The 18,922-nt window shown below is 51.0% G+C and overlaps 1 protein-coding gene across 1 annotated transcript in view; it reads left to right on the top strand.

The window, feature by feature from the left end:
• COLQ (collagen like tail subunit of asymmetric acetylcholinesterase) overlaps positions 1–18,190 on the top strand; it is a 57,669-nt gene extending 39,479 nt beyond the window's left edge. The window contains exons 10-17 of the mRNA XM_036266893.1: positions 342–377; positions 3,620–3,700; positions 8,294–8,399; positions 13,505–13,644; positions 14,556–14,675; positions 15,097–15,217; positions 16,891–16,993; positions 18,028–18,190. Coding sequence (XP_036122786.1) covers positions 342–377; positions 3,620–3,700; positions 8,294–8,399; positions 13,505–13,644; positions 14,556–14,675; positions 15,097–15,217; positions 16,891–16,993; positions 18,028–18,097 — 777 coding nt within the window. The 3' untranslated portion in view covers positions 18,098–18,190. The remainder of the gene's footprint in view (positions 1–341; positions 378–3,619; positions 3,701–8,293; positions 8,400–13,504; positions 13,645–14,555; positions 14,676–15,096; positions 15,218–16,890; positions 16,994–18,027) is intronic.
• Positions 18,191–18,922: the final 732 nt, after the last annotated feature.

The raw sequence follows: 18,922 nt of genomic DNA, 5'->3' as shown, positions 1-18,922 counted from the left end.
CTGACTGACTAGATGACTGGCTGGCTGTCTGTCTGTCTGACTGACTAGATGACTGTCTGTCTGTCTGTCTGTCTGACTGACTAGATGACTGGCTGGCTGGCTGGCTGGCTGGCTGGCTGACTAGATGACTGGCTGGCTGACTAGATGACTGACTGGCTGACTAGATGACTGACTGGCTGACTAGATGACTGTCTGGCTGACTGGCTGGCTGGCTGGCTGACTAGATGGCTGGCTGGCTGGCTGGCTGACAGGGCTCTATCTTGAACATGGCTGGCTAAGCTCTTCCACGGCCCTCTCATGCATTATTTCAGAGTCATTCACTGTGTTTGCTCTTTTCACAGGGTTTCCCGGGATTTCCTGGAATGTTGGGGCAGAAAGTAAGTATATTGAGTAGTAAAAATAGAAGTAAAAAAAAAAAAATTAGACCATCCAAGTACAAAAAAGAGGTCTGCCTCTCTGTTTATCAGGCAGGGAAAGTAGGTCTCATTATGGAAGATTCTGGTTTGGAAGGGGAGCAAGTTGCTGAACATATTGGTGAGAAGGTGGCAGGATGGTCTGAGACCTCCCTCCAGGTCAGTGGGAGGGCAAGGACACCTCCCCTGATGGACAGAGGCCTTTCTCTGCATTCGGTAGCTCTCAGAGGGCCGCGGTGATGTTGGAAGGCGAGCGGCTCGGGTCCGAGCTGCCGTGGTGAAGGGCCCCAGTGCAAGGCACAGGCATCTCGGCTTAAAGCCACTGCGGCTGCCGCCAGCTGGCACTTCTGCAGGGGCGGCACATGTACCGCTATCGCTGCAGAGCTATTTTAGCTGGGTGGTAGCAAACACTTTTTATTTGATAGTTAAGTTTTTTAAAAATAGTTAAATATTTGGTGGGAGTTCATGATTATCTTTGCTTGGGAAAAGGCTTGATAATGAGTTAATTCATGCGCTGGCTGGTTTGGCTCAGTGGTTAAAAGTCGATCCAGACCAAAGAGTCTCAGGTTCAATTCCGGTCAAGGGCATGTACCTTGGTTGCAGTCTGTCCCCAGCCCTGGTTGGGGTCGTGCAGGAGGCAACCAATCAGTGTGTCTCTCTCACATGGATGTTTCTCTCTCTCTCTCTGTCTCTCTCCCTCCCTCTCTCCCCGCAACTCTATCTGAAAATAAATGGAAAAATATATCCTCGGATAAGGATTAAAAAAAGAAAAGTTGACTTAAGGAAAAATTATTTAGTAAATACGAATAAAATGATGTGCAGATATGACAAAGGCTGTGAAGATGACAATGGACTGACAATGAAAAACAACAACTTCTCCTTAGGGTTAGGGTCTAGGGGAGAAGAACGGGGAGGGTGGTGATAGGAGGTGGAGAGAATGAAGAGAGAGGGTGCACAGATGGCCACGAGAACAACCCCTAGTCTAACTCCGCAGCGGTGGGTCCTCGTGCCCTAAGGCACTGACGTGGGAACCCGCTCCTTTAACCTTGGCCTCAGAGCACAGTGTCCTCCAACATGCCAACGAGATGCTTTCTTAAAATTCTAAACATTTTCTCAAGTTCTCCTTCAAGTTTTATTTTCCCAACTCGAATAAACAATGTTATCTGATTTTCTCCAGTCAGTAGAGCATATTTAAATAATTTCAATCATTTGACATTAATTTATTATAATTTACCACTGCCTTAAACTGTCAAAAACATTTTTTCTGCTACCCTAGACGGGGTATTGGGTTAAAAATAGATTAAGTAAATAAAAAATTAAAGAAAATATTAAAAGAAAACAATGATTCCATTTAAAACTATTTAGGCTAACCTGGCCGGTGTGGCTCAGTGGTTGAACGTCGACCCACGCACCAAGAGGTCACCAGTTTGATTCCAGGTCAGGACACATGCCCAGGTTGTGGGCCCAATCCCCAGTGGGGAGCACGCAGGAGGCAGCCAGTCGATGTTCTCTCTCATTAAAGTTCCTATCTCTCTCGCTCCCCTCCTCTCTCTCTGACAACAATAAATAAAAAAGGAAAAAATTTTAAAAATATTTAGGCTAGGTTTTCCTTCAGTGTAACAGTGAACATCAAAGAATAAATATATTACTGTAAATTAAAGATGACAGCTTCTCTGGTCTCTGCTCTATTTACTAGACTTGCCTTCAAGACTCCTCTTCCCGTTTCATGGCAGGCTGTTCTAAGACAGAGCTCATATGATAACCATAATTAGGTCAGAGGAGAGAAATTAGATCAAGAAATTACTGGCTGCTTCCAGTTGATGAAGAGAAGGGCTACACTTCCTTCTGACAGTCTTTGAAAAAAGTTATGCTGTTTATGCTGCTCTTTTCTCCCAGCCAAACAAGACACCCCTTGGCCCCTTCTAAACAGCCACGGAAAATTGTGCACACATCTCCATGGCCACATAGAATCCATCTACCCTTCCACACTCTTTCACTGCCTAGCATCCTGAAGGACATGGGGGTTGGGAAGAACTCATAGGTTTAAGGACAATTCTTGGTGAGGCAAGATGTAGCAACTTGGGTAAGGACAGATTCATTACGTTGGCTGAGCCGACAGAAAATTTCAGATGTTTCTGCTGGATCCTTACTGTGTATTGGTGTTCCCTGGAGTTTTGCTGTGTTATACCTCCTCTGACTTCCATGTGAAAAGTCGTCTGGGTGTTTACTGTTTTCTCTAGGTGTCTGGGGCAGCTCTTCATGGACACTGGCTGCTGACTAACAGAAACGGTCGAGGTTGCTATTGCTAAACTTGGCTTGTTGGAGGTGCATTCTGGGCTGTAGAGGGATTGCTGGAGATGGGGACAATGGCCTGTGGGTTCATGACCCAAAGAAACAGCAAGAGGGCCTGGAATCCCAGAAGAGCACAGAGAAGGAGAGAAATTGAGACGGAGAAATGGATTTTACGAAAGGTTGGCCTTAAACAATAGAATTCTGCAATTTGTGCATTTGATTCTGATACTTCAAAATAGGGCTTTTCAATTAGGAATATTGCTTATTGCTTTCCATGCCTTTACAATAATCATATCGAGTATTTTAACATATGTCTGGAACATATCTCCCCACAGAGTTTTCATCTAAATCAAATGGAAGTGAGCTGGAACTCAAACCAATTTTGACTGAAGAGGGGGGATATATACACCCCTATATAAAGTTTAGTACATGAACAGAAACTTCCCAAAGATGATAGTTGTCAAAACTGTGTCTAATCATTCAAAAACCCAGATCTGAATTTGTGCTAAAAACAAAACAAAACACAACATGAAATTTCAACGGGAAGAGAAAGCGTTTCCCCCGACAGCTTGTAGTGTCACAGGCCCACTTGTGACTGAAATGCAGGAGCCCCCCGACTTTGGCCATTCTGGATGGCGATGTGGGACACCGAAATCTGTGCGCCCGGCAGTTGTCTCTCTCAGATAATAAATCACTCCCTAGGGTAACCTTCTCCTTTCCTTCCTCTTCCGTGAAGAACCTGCCTACCTTCCACGTGACCTCATTGCTCTTCCAGTCTCCCAGAGCAGCCCACTTGGGGAAGTTCTGGAATAATCCAGTAGGTGGCCCTCACGGCCAGGGACTGGGTAGACCTGCAGAGATGTGCCCGCTCCACAGGCCCTAATTCCTCTCTTGCTTCTGTTCTTTCTTTCTAGGGTGAGATGGGTCCAAAGGGTGAGCCTGGGATAGCAGGACACCGGGGGCCCACAGGAAGGCCAGGAAAACGAGGCAAGCAGGTAAGGATCCCAGGGTTTACCACACCCCTGCAGTCACACCTCCTCGCCTGGGGGGCGGTGTGGAGAGGCGGGCAGGTGGGGTCAATCAGAGATACTGCATAGACCCAGTCTTCAGTTTGCTCTGGGCTCATGGGCAGAATGCACCCCTTTCAGGAGCCCTGGCTTCTCTAGGTTGGCCATAGTTTGAGTAGATGGGACAGGATGCCGTGTGCCACTGTTTCCTAGGCCAGGAGCAAGAGTGGATCTTTGGTTCATAAGAACAAGTCTCTCTTAATCAAAGCAGCTGCAAGTGAAAACCAGATCTGGTCGTTTACCCAGAAAACCTGCTTTTCCCCTCCGTGCCCCAGACACGAATGGAGTTTTGGAGAATAGCCCCAGTACTTCCCTGCTGTTGAAGGGTCTCCTGGGTCTCAACGATAGGGTTTATTTTACCTCCCACACAGGATCCCCGTTGGTAAGTGACCCTCTTTATTGGCGCTGTTAAGGGTTTAGGGAAATTTTTTATTCTGAACTCCTCCCGGTCAGCGGGCTCTTGTGTCAAACCACGTGAACTGAGGGAACCAGGACAGAGGAAGGTGCACTTGCTTTGGCTGGTTCTGGAGCTGTCCCGAGTGCCTTAGAGAAGCCTCTCATCTTAGCTCTAGCGGACAGACATTCGGAGAGATGTGCCCTTGGCTCTTTAGGTGGTCGGTTTGTTCGCTTTTACTTCCTTCCCATTATAAGTGTAATGTCTGGCCATCACAGGAAACTTGGAAAATTCACAAAGGTGGAGAAATGATCATCTAAAGACCTAACACCAGGCATAACCAGGAAACTTTAGTATATTTCCTTTCCTGTATTTCCTTTCTTTTGTAAACTTTCTAGTCATTTGTTTCTTTTATACCCAATATATAGTTACTGCATCCTAAATTTTAACTTAAAATAATAATAATATATGCAGTTTTACTCATTACTACAGATATCCATTAAGCATTTTATTTTATTTTTATTTTATTATTATTTTTTTATCCTCACCCGAGGACATTTTTCCATTTTTTGTTCAGATAGAGTGGGAGGGGGAGAGAGAGAGAGAGAGAAACATTGATGTGAAAGGGACACATCGAGTGGCCGCCTCCTGCACAACCCCAACCAGGGCCGGGACAAACTGCAACCGAGATATGGGCCCTTAGCGAGAACCGAACCTGGGTCTCTCCAGACCGCAGGCCAATGCTCTAACCACTGAGCAAAACCGGCCAGGGCTCCATTAAGCATTTTAAACATCTTTTAAAAATGTTTTTATTTTATTTATTTTATTTAAAATGTTCCAGATTTTAGGAACTGAGTAAGACTGGACGAGATTTTGGCCTAACCAAATCATATATGATGTTGAGAAGTGAACATCTCCGGGCAACAGCTGCAGTTCCTAGTTTGCCTGTCCTTGTCCCCCATGCCCAGGCCTCATTCCCCAAAGACTCAGACATAAGTGACCTGACGTGAGGCTTCGGCATGGACTGTTGTTGTTTTAAAAGTCTCCGCATGATTCTAATCTGTAGCCAGCTCAGAGCCATGGTAACATGTGAAGCCAATTCTGATCTTTTCCAAGTGAACTTAGCAGGGACACAGCCTCCAACCTGAATAATTCAGATTTCACGATACTCTTTACCCAATATTTCAGTTCGGTTTTCAAAGTTTCGCAGTGGGTGGCGTGGCCTGCCTGCACAGTGCTGTCACAGGTACACGATTTCTGAAAAAGAAGAAGAAAACAAAGGGGCGGGGGTGTTTCTGACTTCCATCCAGACTTTTCTGTACTGGGGTTCGAGAAGACTTTTGGCTTCTGTCTAGTTCTTTAGTTGGGGAGTGTTTGTCTTTTCCTGATGAGGGCTGAAGCCAAAAAGTTGAAAATGGTTCAGTGTAGTAATCTTTACACCGGAACCATGTCTAGAAGTCCAGGAGTTCGGGGTGAGCTCATGCTTTCTACGAGATGTCATAAACAACCCGAGTGTGCTCCGCACCCTCCATGCCTGTCTAGCCAGCAGGTACTTGAGTTGTCAGCCTTGGGAGCCTGCCACGGTGCTTCCTTTTGGTTGTGAATTAATTTCCTAGCAGAGGGTCTTACATACCAAGCGTCCGTTGGGCTGGTCACGCTGAGTTCCTGGAGGTTATTGCAAGTCAATCCAAATCCCAGAACCAGAAATCCAGAGGGGACTTTAGAAGATTAGAATTTCAGAACCAGAGGATTTTAGAGACCACCCAATTCAACTCCCTTTGGTCACAAGGAAACAGGCCCGGAGAAGTGGAGTGACCCGCCCAGACCCTAAGCTAAGCCAGCTTCCGAGCCCGAATCACAGCTCAGAGAGGGGAGACCAGCTACCCCACGTCACACCTTTCTCACTACCTTCCTGCTGCGGGCCTTGCCTTCGGGCCGGCCAGGGAAGCAGCCCCTGACCTCATCCTACACACCTTCCGTTAAGGAGACAGAGTGACGTCCTCGAGAAGTGTCACCACACTTTGTGGCGATGAAGGACCACATGCTCTCCCTGGAGAGCGCTGTTCCGTGAGGCCCGCTCCCACAGACAAGCTTGTTCCGAGAAGATGACCGGTAAACAGAACATTCCATCACCGCTGGGGCAGAACCAAGGCGAGCTCCCCGCTCCTCCAGCTGGGGCGCTTCCTGCGCTCACGGCCAGCTGACCTGGCTGTTAGGAAAACAAGCCTTCGCTGTGGCTATATTAAGAGAGTGTGACTTCCTTTGCCATTCTGGGACCCATCTTGGTTACCTCGTGGAATGCTTCAGCTTCAGCTAAGGCTTAAGGCTCCCTGCATCAGGATGGGATTGGAAACCGACCCCCGAGTCCCACGTTAAGAGTTTGAGAACTCCTTGGACAGTGCCGAGAGAGCCCCCCAGGGCCAGGTTGACAAGGAGCAGGCTACATGTCACCTTTGTGATTGAAAAGGAGTGTCCGGCGTGCCCACTTCCAAGACTTGGGGAAGATTACATTTCATCAGATGGCAAGCCTGCCAAGGCACAAGTGTAGAAAGAGGACCTGGGCCAAAGCTGCCAGGCATCAATCACAGTTCTGGTTAAGCCGGGGCAAGAGTGGACAATCAGCAAACTGTTGGGGAAAACCCACAGGCCCTGGTTTCGGAGTCATTCCTGAGGGCAGGTCTGAGGGGGAAATCTTTGCTCTTGGCCCTTCCAGAGTGGGCAGCAAAGAGGACACCCAGTGTGGAATGACCGCTGTGCACTGGTGCCTCTCTTTAAGAAATCAGGACCCTTCTGCCCTGGCCGGTTTGGCTCAGCGGTTAGCTGAGTGTCCTGAGTTTGGTTCCCGCTAAGGGCATGTACCTTGATTGCAGTTTGTCCCTGCCCAGGTTGGGTCGTGTGGGTGGCAGCCGCTCGATGTATTTCCCTCACATCGATGTTTCTCCCTCTCTCTCCCTCCCGCTCTATCTGAAGATAAATGCAAAAATGTCCTCTGGTAAGGATTAAAAAAAAGAAAGAAATCAGGACCCTTCTGTGTGAGAAAGACGAAACCAAGCCAGCAGTTGTGGTAACCAGCTTGCCCTACATAGCCCTCGGTTCTGTGCAAACCCCCTTTTCACCTCTGAGATCTTTGTTAACCTCACAACAAACCCCACAGGTGTATATTTACTGGCCCCATTTTACAGATGAGAAAATTGAGGCACAAAGCAATGACATGAGTTACCCATGGTCTCCTAGCCAAGGTGAAAACCCAAATCTTTGACTTGCAGCTGAACAAAACTAGTTCTGCTTTGTATTTTCAGCTTCTTCCTCCTTCCTCATTTGATCTGGGGAAGGGCGATGAACAAGACAGATTCACATCCTCAGGGAGCTTATGTCTCATGAAGAGACGTGCATGAAATGACCACAAAAATAACTGTATAGTTATGATCTTGCATAAATGTTATGAGTCTTTATCCTGAGATCAATGGGTAGCCGCTGAGTGGAAACAGCTCTTGTGATCAAATAGACATGGTCCTGATGGGCAGGCAGATGGCCTGAGGTCTCGGGTCACCTTCGCTGCATTGATGCTAGGTGACTTGCATTCATTCCTGCTCTTTTCGAGCCTCTGTTTCCTCATCTGCCCAGTGAGGGAAGAGGGTTGGAGTGTTGTGTGTTTTTTTCAGCTGTCATGTGCCATGTTTCTAGGACAGAGCAAAATGTCATGTCTTGCAACCATCACTGTCTCAAATGTCACTTTCCCTGAGCTTTTTTGGAGCCTGGGGGTCAAGACCTCTGGGGCTGCATCTTACCTTGGGCTCTTGCTCTAACTGCAGGGTGTTCCCTGATTCAGAGATAAATAGGAAGGAAGTTTTTGTTCATTTGTTTGTTTTTCTTTATTGATTTTAGAGAGACAGGAAGGGAGAGGGAGAGAGAGAGAAACATTGATGAAAGAGAACGTCAATTGGCCACCTCCTGCACATCTCCAGTTGGGTATCTAGCCCACAACCTGGGCATGTGCCCTGACCAGGAATCAAACCAGCAACCTCTTGGTCCATGGATCGACACTCAACCACTGGGCCACACTGGCTGGGCAGAAAGGAAGTTTGATGTCATGCTCTCGTAACAGGCTCTGCCTTTCTCTCTGTCAGGGGCAGAAGGGAGACAGTGGAGTTATGGGCCCACCAGGCAAGCCTGGCCCTTCTGGTCAACCTGGCCGTCAGGGTCCCCCAGGCCCGCCGGGCCCCCCATCCGCAGGTAAGAGCCACACTGCTTCCCTTGGCCTACAGTGTCACACTCCTGGCCAGCCTCCCAGAGCACAGGAAACGCCAGCAGAGGCCTGCCTTGTGCTTCCTGTTGGAAACTGCTCGAGGAACTTCAGTATATTTATCATTTCTTCACAGTTTGACTTATTCAGCTTTTATACAAGAAAGATAGACATTGCTCTGGCTTTGTTTTTAGCATTTTGGAGAACAAATAGAGGAAAGAAAAAAATTACATTGGTGGTGTCATTTAGACATTAAGTGAAAACTAACATACATATTTCATCAACTGACACCTCTTTCTAGAAAATCGTTTATGGCCCTAAGCAATTTCTCAAACCTAGTAATAAAGATAATATTGCAAATTTTTCTATCTTACACGGTGTCAGGAAAGAGTCCTTATGAATTTGCAGAGAATATAGAAAGAAACCACAAAAAGAAATCAAAGTCTTTTGAGCGCACATAGGTATACTGCTACCTCGTTTTACCTTGTTTAATGTGATGAGCTAAGTAAGCCCTTGAGTTGGTTTTTCTCTTGTCAGCTCCAAGTGCAGCACATTGTCTGTATAAACACAGCTCGTCTAGGTTCAAGAACACTGTTTACTGATCGTGCAAGATTCTTTGTCCTCAGTTCTCCAAAAGGAATAAAAACAATTTATGTTCCAATTTTTTTCTTAAGAAAACGAAGGCAAAATTCCACAGTGCTCTTCCCTACCCCACCCCCTGTGCTTATGAAAATATATTTGCAACCACATCCTGGGATCATCAAGAAATGTCCTACTTTGTTAGATCTTTTACCCCACACGAAAGCTGGTGCTGAGACTCCAGGGTGCCAGAATGTCAGGAAACTTGTCCCAGGAGGCACTGGGGTTCTCGCTGCTTCGCCCACGGCCACGAGAGTTGGGCAAAGACCCTGGGACATTAGGGCAGAAGAACAGCAGGGGACTTCCCTCCAGCCTTTCCTCTGCCCTGTTTACCTCTGAAATGCCTGTTGCCTGAGGCCACGTGGTCCAAGGGTGCCTGGCAACTGCCACCCTCAGGCCATGCTGGGAATCCTGGTCTGTACAGTTCCACTTCCCAAGAAGTGCCCACAGCCATTCCTGCTGAGGCCTTATGGTCCCAGGATACTGTGCGTGGGGTGGGGTGTGTTTTTCTCTCCAGGCCTGGGGGGATCCATCCTCTTCCAATCTCTAGCCCCCTCTCTCCTCACACTCTTCATATATCACTTTTTTTCCCTTCTGAGAACAGAAGGCGGAAGTTTGCAAATAGTACCAGTAAGTTATCTCCCTGCATCTATGCCTATTTCGTTAAGGGAGCTGGATTAGAGATGCAGCTAAGCTATGTGTCCCTGCCCGTGACTTGTTTCCCAGAGCTGACTAGATGATCCAGATGGGGGTCCTTCCAACCTGTCTTCCTTCTGCATAACAGTCCCCTCGAGCACCATGACTATGAGCTGCCAGGGCCGGAGAGCCTGGCCTGAAGCCTGGGTTTTGCCTTTGGAAGGGACTGTCTGGTCCTTGGGGTATTTAGGGGTCATGGGGGAACAAGGAGGGGATTGCTGTGCTGATGCATAAGGGCGTCCTTAGCAAACTCAGACCTTAATGCATGTACCTGTTGTGAAGGCCAGCCCTGGTCTGCGTTGAATTCCCGTTTCCGCCTCCGACCTGCGGTTGGGTGGGAAGAGCAGCAGCTCACTCAGACGCCCACCGTTCTGCCCTGTCAGTCTCTGGGGGACTGCAGCCCAAGCCCTTTAGTAGGGCCGTGTAGCCTTGCTTTCTCTCCTTGGTCTCCCCACTCCTTCTCGCCCAGCCGGTGTGCTCCTGTCTCCTTCCCCTCCACACCCGTCCTCTGCCAGACCCCTGCCTTTCTCCGTCCGCCAGCAGACGCCCTGCTCTCTGCAGAGCTGGAGCATCTTTCTGCAGTCTGTCCAGGTCCTGCGGCCTAAAATGACTTTCCTGTCATCCTCTGGTTCACCGAAAAAAATCCTCTCATTCCTTCCAAGTCCTCTCTTCAGTAAGGCCTTCCTTGGTCCCTAATGGACGGGTCTCCTTTCCCTGGCACCCTAGTCACATCACCTCTGTGCTGTTGCCCCCGGTGCCCAGCCACACGTGGCCTCTCTGCTGTTGCCCCCACTGCCCCAGCCACACGTGGCCTCTCTGCTGTTGCCCCCGGTGCCCCAGCCACACGTGGCCTCTCCGCTGTTGCCCCCGGTGCCCAGCCACACGTGGCCTCTCCACTGTTGCCCCCACTGCCCCAGCCACACGTGGCCTCTCTGCTGTTGCCCCCGGTGCCCAGCCACACGTGGCCTCTCTGGTCTTTTCCACGGGTAACTGTTGTCTGCAGATGTATTCCATCTTCCTCCTAGATGGCAAGTCCTTGAGGCACGGTCTGTGGCTGAGTCGGCTCCCCATCCCCATGGCACCTGGCAGGTGGGGCTGGTCCCCCTAGATGCTCACGAGGCTACACTGGCTCTCAGTCTGCCCCACCTGGGTATTGTGCAAATAGAGTGCTGGCCATCTCTTTGGACTGAGGTCCCTCCTGTGTTTTCCTTTGAGTCACTTCCTTTCTGCAAGTCTCCCAGAGTGAGGAGAATGAAGAAAATGGGGCAGTAATCCTGGTCTGTGGAAAAGTTTTTGGGGGGCAGAGGAAGAAGGGGAGGGAGGGGTTTAAACAAGGCTCTTCCTATGCCTGGGATGAATTGGATAATCATCGGGAGTTGAAACAGGCCCCCAAAGCGATTCCCAAGACTACCTTTGAGAATCCGATAAAAGTTCCAAACCCACTCTCAGGGAGAAAACATGTCTCCCCAAGATTCGCACACCACTTCCCAGAGTCCTGGCAGCCCTGCCCCAAAGTCCTATGGGCCAGAGGCTAAACTCCTGGGCTAGTCCAACCCTCCCTTTGTGGATAAGAACTTGGAGCCTCAGAGAGAAGTGACTTCCCCAAGGTCACAGAGCTGACTGGTGACCACACCTGACCCAGACTCAGACTGTGACTCCTGGGTTGGAGACTTTCCCCTTCACCGTGCAGCCTCTCTGCAGGGCAGAGGGTGAGCTGGGGTGATGTGGAGACTGTTTCGAGGTTCTCTGCCTTCTCCCAGATTCCGCTGTCAGACCTGCCCCACCCCAGCTGCTGGTGGAGACGGGGAGCTCCCTGGGCAAAGGTGGGGAGCAGGTCCTCTGGCTCAGGGTTGGAGGACAGGCAGGCCCGCTGGACCAGCTCCTAGAGGCCCACGTGGGGGCGTCCGGATTGTGTGCACTTCGGTGCAGCCTGGCAGGAAACAGGCAGGGAAACAGATGCCCTCTGACAGCTGGGAGGAGTCGGCAGGAAAACTGCAGTGGTGGCAGGAAGCAGGCTCCCCGCCACATCCTGTCGTATTACTGGGAGGCTCCCTCTGGTTCTGGTTCCCAGTACTGTGGGACAGGACAGTGCGGGATGGTGCTGGGGGAGGGAAAAAAGGCAAAATGCCTTTAGGATGTAATTTGCAATAACCAAATTACAAATTTGGCTGAGTCCTTCCTGCAACAGACAGGGTATAAGTGAATCACTGTGGTACCGGGGCATTGCCGTCTTCCCGCGAGCATCAGTTTTCTTAGATGTTTGTCTTCTGAACGGCACAGGGTTAAGTCAAACATGAATTCAAATCTCAGCCTCTACACCAGTTAGCTGGATAATGGGACAAACTCCTGAATCTCGAGGGCATGGTTCTGAGGAGTGGTGGGGGTTACTCTCGTGTCCTTGGTTACAGAGCATCCCCACCTGGGTTTCCCCAGGTGCTCAATTACCTAGAATATTCCTGGGCTGGCGCAGTCTCTCTGGGCTCTGCTCCACCAGCCTGGTGATCCTCCCACAGGATCATATTCACATTTCTTGTTAGAACAAACAGCCGTTACTGGGTATAAGATGTTGACGAGCCTGCCTTCCCCTCGTGCCAGCAGCATTCTGACCTTGGCCATGCCGCGCCTGCTCACGAAGGCTCGGGGTGTGGGGTCCCTCCACTGAGGTCTCCTGCTCCAGCTGCAGCGGCTTCCCTGGGGTTCTGCCCAGACCTTTTCCCCAGGGTCGTTTTATTTCTTGCCCTGCTGGGATCTGTCAACTGTGTCTCCAGTTGCTGGCTGCCCTGTATGATTTATAACCTGGAACCAATGACTGGTTGGTATTCAGACTCTGTCCTATTTTCCCAAGAGGAGGGGTACTTACTTCACCTTTTAGTCTCGATCTTTTCCTGTCTTCCCATTGGATGGCTCTTGCCCCAGCACTTTTCTGCCAGCTGGAATGTGATGTCTAGATTTTTCTGAAGACATTTTCTTTCTAGTTAGTCTGTATTCATTCATTCATTCATTCATTCATTCATTCATCCATCCATCCATCCATCCACTCAGTCATCAGCGATGTCTCTCCCCAGCTATGATTCTCCCTTATCAGGACAGACTGTCCCAGATGCCCACTCTTGTCCCACCACAAACCTTGCATTGGCCAACACTGTGGCACATGGTCACCTCGATGCAAGGGAGTCTGGGAAGTAGAAAGCTTATCTGTCTAGTCTCTAAAGTATAAAGAGTGGTTCCCTGGCCGGTTTGGCTCAGCGGTTAGAGTGTCGGCCTGCGGACTGGAGAGACCCGAGTTTGGTTCCCACTAAGGGCACGTACCTCGGTTGCAGTTTGTCCCTGGCCCCAGTTGGGGTCGTGTGGGTGGCAACTGGTCGATGTGTCTCTCTCACATCGATTTCTCTCTCTCTCTCTCTCTCTCTCTCTCTCTCTCTCTCTCTCTTCCTCCTTCTCTCCTTCCCATTGTATCTGAAAATAAATGCAAAGATGTCCCTGGGTGAGGATAAAAAAAAAAAAAGTATAAAGAGAGGTAAGGGAGAAGAAGGGTTGGGAAAGGTGTTGCCACATCTAGCATGGTTAAGGGACAGACAGAGAACATCACCTCCTCCACATGTTGGATCAAAAGCATCTCTTTGAACCTCTCCCCCAGGCCTTGCCCTGAGATACTGTGGACTTCAGCCTTCTTTCTGTTGTGAGGTTCGAGTGCATCAACCTGGGCTGTTTGGTTTTCTCTCCCTTGGCTCTAATAACACCGCAGTCTGTTGCTTCCTAGGACAACTTACCATGGGACCCAAAGGAGAAAGAGGATTTCCTGGGCCTCCAGGGAGATGTCTCTGTGGACCCCCCACGATTGTGAATAACCCTTCTTACGGGGAATCCGTGCATGGGTCCAGCTCCCCGCGAGTTCCTGCGGTAAGGTTCTTCCGGGTGAAATCTGGGGTATTGTCCATCAGGACCTCTCACCTGGGCCTCCTGAGGCTTTGCAATGTAAAAGTTATTCTTTATGTGTGTAGGCATGTATTTGTTTAGTAAAACTTACACTGGGTGCACACTGGTTATAAGAAATTGGAAAATAAGGGGAAAATCAAAAGAAGAAAAATTGTCCATTTGGTTGAGAGTTCATTTTGGAGTATTTTGTGTTTTTAAACAACAACAACAACAAAAATATATATATGTAAAAATTTCAAATACAAAAGCAAAACAAATAGTGTAATGAACCTCCATGTACCCTTCACCCAAATTCAATAATTATCTACTCACAGCCAATCTTGTTTCCTCTTTATGCCAACTTACTGCTGCCCGCCCTCCCTTGGATTATTTTGAAGTACAGCCTGGACATCCGATCATCATAAACATCACTTGAATTGATGCATAATCACCTATCTGTCATGCAGCTGTGCTGTAATTTAATTAACCAGTGCCCTATTGTCGGATATTTATGGGGTATGCCCACACTTTTCACTAACATACATAGCCCTGTAATGAACATCTCTGCATATAAGGATTTTGTTAAGAATTCTTTCTAGATGTTGAGTTACTTGCGTAGATGACATCACCTTCTTATTTAAGTTTTGAGCACTTTTAAAAATGTTTAAAAAATTTTAATTACGGTGGATATTTTTACTTCGGCTTGAGACATTTAAGAACTGTGTTGAAAAGATACAAATCAAGACATTCCTCCCCCTTCAGGAGGAGCAGAGTGTAACATGTAACCCCTGTCCCACTGTTAACGAGTCCAAGAACAGTGACTGTGTCCTCCTCCAGCTTGCCCCTGCCCCCTGTAGAAGTATTTTCTCGAAGCCTCACAGTGTGTTCTCTGGCAGATTTTTGTGGTCAACAACCAGGAGGAGCTTGAGAGGCTAAACACCAAACATGCCATTGCCTTCCGCAAAGACCAGAGATCTCTGTACTTCAAGGACAGCCTTGGCTGGCTCCCCATCCAGGTACCGCAAGGCGGGCGCTCAGGACATACCCCACCCAGGAGAGGCACCATCATTAAAGGTATGGAAGGCCTACAGCGAGGCCTGGTGCAGAGCTTTCTGCAGTCCGTTCACAGGGAGGGCTGAGCCCCCTCCCTCGCTGCTTCTGAGCAGCTCTCCATGCCCCTGCTCCCCAAATAGAACCTCTGTCCCTGAGCCAAGGTGCCAGGCAGTCTCCCATCCCTGCACTGCAAGGTTGCTGACTTGATCTGGCCCAGCCCTTCTGCCAGCTGCAGAGCTTGGGTGCCGGGAAAGGGGTGCCTCTCCCACCCAGGAGGGAGCAGCGCCCCCTGGCCTCCGGGCTTCTGCCCCAGGGCCAATGACCTGCCCTGCCTGCAGCTGCCTGGCGTCCTGTCCTCGGTAACTGTTGTGTTTCTTTGGCCAGCTGACCCCCTTCTATCCTGTGGACTACACTGTAGACCACCGTGGCTCCTGTGGGGATGGGGTCCTGCAGCCCGGGGAGGAGTGTGACGACGGGAACAATGATGTGGGTGACGACTGCATCAGTGAGTGGGGCTCAGCCTGAAGCTTGAATTGCCATCGGGGTGGGGGTCAGGGCCAGCCCTGGACACCAGCTGCGGTGGTTTGGGACAACTGTAGAGCCAGAGCGGGTGTATGTGAGCTGTTGTGGGGATGATCCGCCTCACTGAAGCCATATGTCAACACCTCCCTTATCCAGGCATATCAGCTGGGGTTGGGGTCAAGGATCTTGCCCCCAGGATGCCACCAGGTCCTCCCTTTTTCTGAATCCTACTTCTTGGCAAAATCCAAATTCCAGCTCACATTCTTTGTTAAAGGATAAAGGGTGAAAAACAAACAAGCTACATAAATAAATAAATAAATAAATAAATACATACATACATACATACATACATACATACATACATAAATCAAGATGAGGGTGATGCAGGAGTGAAAGCAAAAGGGAGAAGGAACAAGAATGTGCATCAGTACTGGCTTTTACCAGCTAGAGCCCTGGTAGCAAAGCCCTTTTTGTGGCAAGTGGTGGTCTGGGCAGGGCGGCCTGCAGGCTCATATGATGCTATCAACAAGGCAGCCCGAGGGTTTGCTTCGCTTTTTTTTTCTTTTTTTTTTTTTTAAAAAGTCAAGCGACAAAGCAGGCCCGGAGGTGGAAAGCAGGGGCTGCAGAGGCTCCGAGAGCCCCAGCTCGCCCTCACACCCTCAGAGGAGGCGATGGGGGAGGGAGGTGATGCCAACGTGCCTCCGAGCCCCTCTGCCTCAGCCGAGTGGGCATGTCGGTGCCGACTGCGGGCCGGTGGAGATTCTGTGGGCTGGGGTGCGTGTGGATTGTCTGGGTGCAGCGAGGGGTCAACATCCCTTCCCTGAATTACGTTCAAGCCTGCCGTGAGAACCCGGGGCTCAGGGCTGCGCTGCGCAGATGCAGTCACGTCCCTCGTCCGCAAGAAGCTCCAAGGAAGGAGCGCGGGGCGGGCGGGCGCGGGGGCAGCAGCTAGCTGCTCATGCTCCCTCAGTGCAGTGCACTTCCGGTGACAGTTCCTGGGCTGATCCTCAGGGTGCTGGTCTTGCCTGGAGTCCCTTCTACGCCTGCGCAGACACATCAACTAGGGATCACTCCGCAGGAGGGAAGGAACGGGACCGCAAAGCCATGTGACAGTGAGGGTGGAGCTCATACTCCAAGACCCTCTCCTTGTGTGAGAACAGATACCCCACTGAAGATCATCAGGCTCCCCAGCGACGCAGGGCCACCCACCCTCGAAGCTTTGCAACAGACAAGAGCCCCCATGACCACAACCTGTGACTTATGCTCACAGTCTCCTGACCCTCGCCTTATGAGAACCCACAGTGGTCCTGGGAGGGGGAGGTGATGTCCAAGACCCAGGTTTGAGTAAAGACATCAGGTCCCAAGAGGCCAAGGGGCTGCTCTCAGAATCTCAGCTAACAAGGCAAGACCGGGCTGGAGCGTCCCCTTATTCTCCAGTGTGGGACTTGGAGGTCTGAGGGGCAGCCCTGGGGTAAGTCTGCAGCTTCGTGGAGGTCCATTCAAGAGGGTGTGTGCTCTGGCTGTGTCCTGTAGGCCGCACTTTTACCAGACAGAGCCCTAGCAACAAAGCCTGTTTTAGTGAGTGGGCCTGCCCTGGCTGGCAGGCCGGTCCTGCCCCTTCTCCTTCTCAGGGCTGTGCTTCCTGTGTCCTCTCAGGCTGTCACCGGGCTTACTGTGGAGATGGTCACCGGCACATGGGCGTGGAAGACTGTGACGGCTCTGACTTTGGCCACCTGACATGCGAGACCTATCTCCCTGGGTAGGGGCGGCCCTGCATGCTGCTATGACACCCTTCCTTCCCCTTCTCTGCCCTCCTCCTCCTTTCTCCTCCTTCCTTCACAAATAGTTTTGAGCATCTTATGTTCTTGGTGCTTTCTAGACACTGAGGTATGGAAACAACACAATACGGGTTCTGCTCACCCCGGGAGACAGACAGCAAACTCATATCCACTGGGTGTCCTCCCCGACAGAGCAGCCTGTGTGCTGCAGGGGCCATGGAGGGACAGACAGCCACCAGCTCCGTCCTGGGCCGCTGGGGTCAGCAGTCTCTAAGCTCATCGCCCCTGCATGAGCAGTTCCCAGCCCCAGTGGCTACCACGACCACATCAGCCGTCAGGGCTGTGGGCTGGGGTGGGAAGCCCAGTGGATGGTGGAGGTATCAGGGATTTTCAGAGAACCTAAGCATCTGTGTACAACACCCGCCCCTGGGCAGCCTGTGGGCGCAAGTGAAGTCATACTAGCATGAATATCTAATTTTACTGGTTTGTGACTCCTTCAAGAAAACCCCAGGAACTTAGGTCCTTCAAGGACATAACTATTTCTGAGCCTCTCCCGTGGGCATGTGTGTCGCTCAGGGCAAGTATTCTAGCGTCTGGCCCCCGCGCTGGCACCTCCCGAACCAGCCGGGGGCTCTGGCCCTGTGAGGCTCTGCTCCATGCCCAGAACGTGGCCTCTGAGGCTCCTACACGCTCCCCTAATCCTCACAAAACCAGAGCTGTCCAGCACTCCAGGGAAAACCGGGAGCTGTCCCTCCCCCAGAGATGCTGTGTTCAGAGCAAAGCTACCAACCCCTTCCTCCCAGATCCCTCAGCTGGGCTCAAGGGGGAAAGCCCCGGAGGCCTGGACTCCACTTCCCTGAGTCCCTGGCCTCTCGAGAATGAGAACAGTCTCTACAGGACCCTGGGCAGCAGCAGCTGCTGTTGGATGTTTGACCAAAGTCACCGGAGGTGGCCTTTTAGAACGCGGCTTTTCCCGCTGCCCCGTGTCCACCCTGATCTGTGTCTGCCTCCTCAGGTCATACGGGGACCTGCAGTGCACCCCCTACTGCTACATCGACTCCACACCCTGCCGCTACTTCACCTGAGGATGCAGGGAGCCGGTGCTCCGCCCTCTTAACCTGGCCGGGCTCCCGCCTGGTGGTTTCCACCACCTTCATTCAACAGAAACACGGGCAAACTCTTGCTGCTAAGATGTGCTTTTAATTCAGTCTGACTGGAAGAACTCAGGACCACTGCATCCTGTCTTAATCCGAAGTGCGGGGAGACCTCACACGCCTGGCCTGGGGCTGACCCATCCGCCGGGGCCAGCAGTCGACCCCCAGGCCCCGTTTCCTGCGGAGTGTTGCCGACCAGGCTGTGGACTGGCTTAGCACTGTTAGACAACGTACACCTGTGGGCTCTTTGTTCTGCCCCCGTCTGGGGCATCTGGGGTACAGGCCTCTTCGCTCCTCTGACCTCTGGAAAACGAGCATCTCACCGGCAGCCGGCCGTGGGGTCCCTCCAGGCCTGTGAACCACACAGTAGGGGAGAGGGCCCGTTCTCTCGGGGTAGCTCCCAGCCCTAGACCCTCAACTAGCCACAGCCCAGCAGGCTCGTGGACACAGCTCCCCCAACGAGACCCACCCGTGAAGAAATACTGCGAAAGCCCCAGACCCACACTTTGTCCCTGGCGGGCGAGGCTCAGCGGGCCGCCGGGTGCGACAGTGGCGAGCTGTGGCCTCCCCTCCTTGATGTTCCCCAGAGGGAGGCCCTCGTGGTTTGGCCACCCCAGGCTCCATCTTGACCTCGTGCTCCCTGCAGTTTGACCTACATCTCACCAATGCCCCTCATGTCCATTTCCGGTTCAGGGGGTCCTTGAATAGAGGGCGGCCTGCGTCCGTCCACACCCTGGCAGGGCTGAGGAGAGCCCC

The sequence above is a fragment of the Molossus molossus genome, unplaced genomic scaffold (assembly GCF_014108415.1).
Source record: "Molossus molossus isolate mMolMol1 unplaced genomic scaffold, mMolMol1.p scaffold_m16_p_18, whole genome shotgun sequence".
In the NCBI taxonomy this organism is placed as follows: Eukaryota; Metazoa; Chordata; class Mammalia; order Chiroptera; family Molossidae; genus Molossus; species Molossus molossus.
The sequence above is the reverse complement of the archived record's forward strand: the minus strand, read 5'-3'. Positions and strand labels throughout refer to the sequence as shown.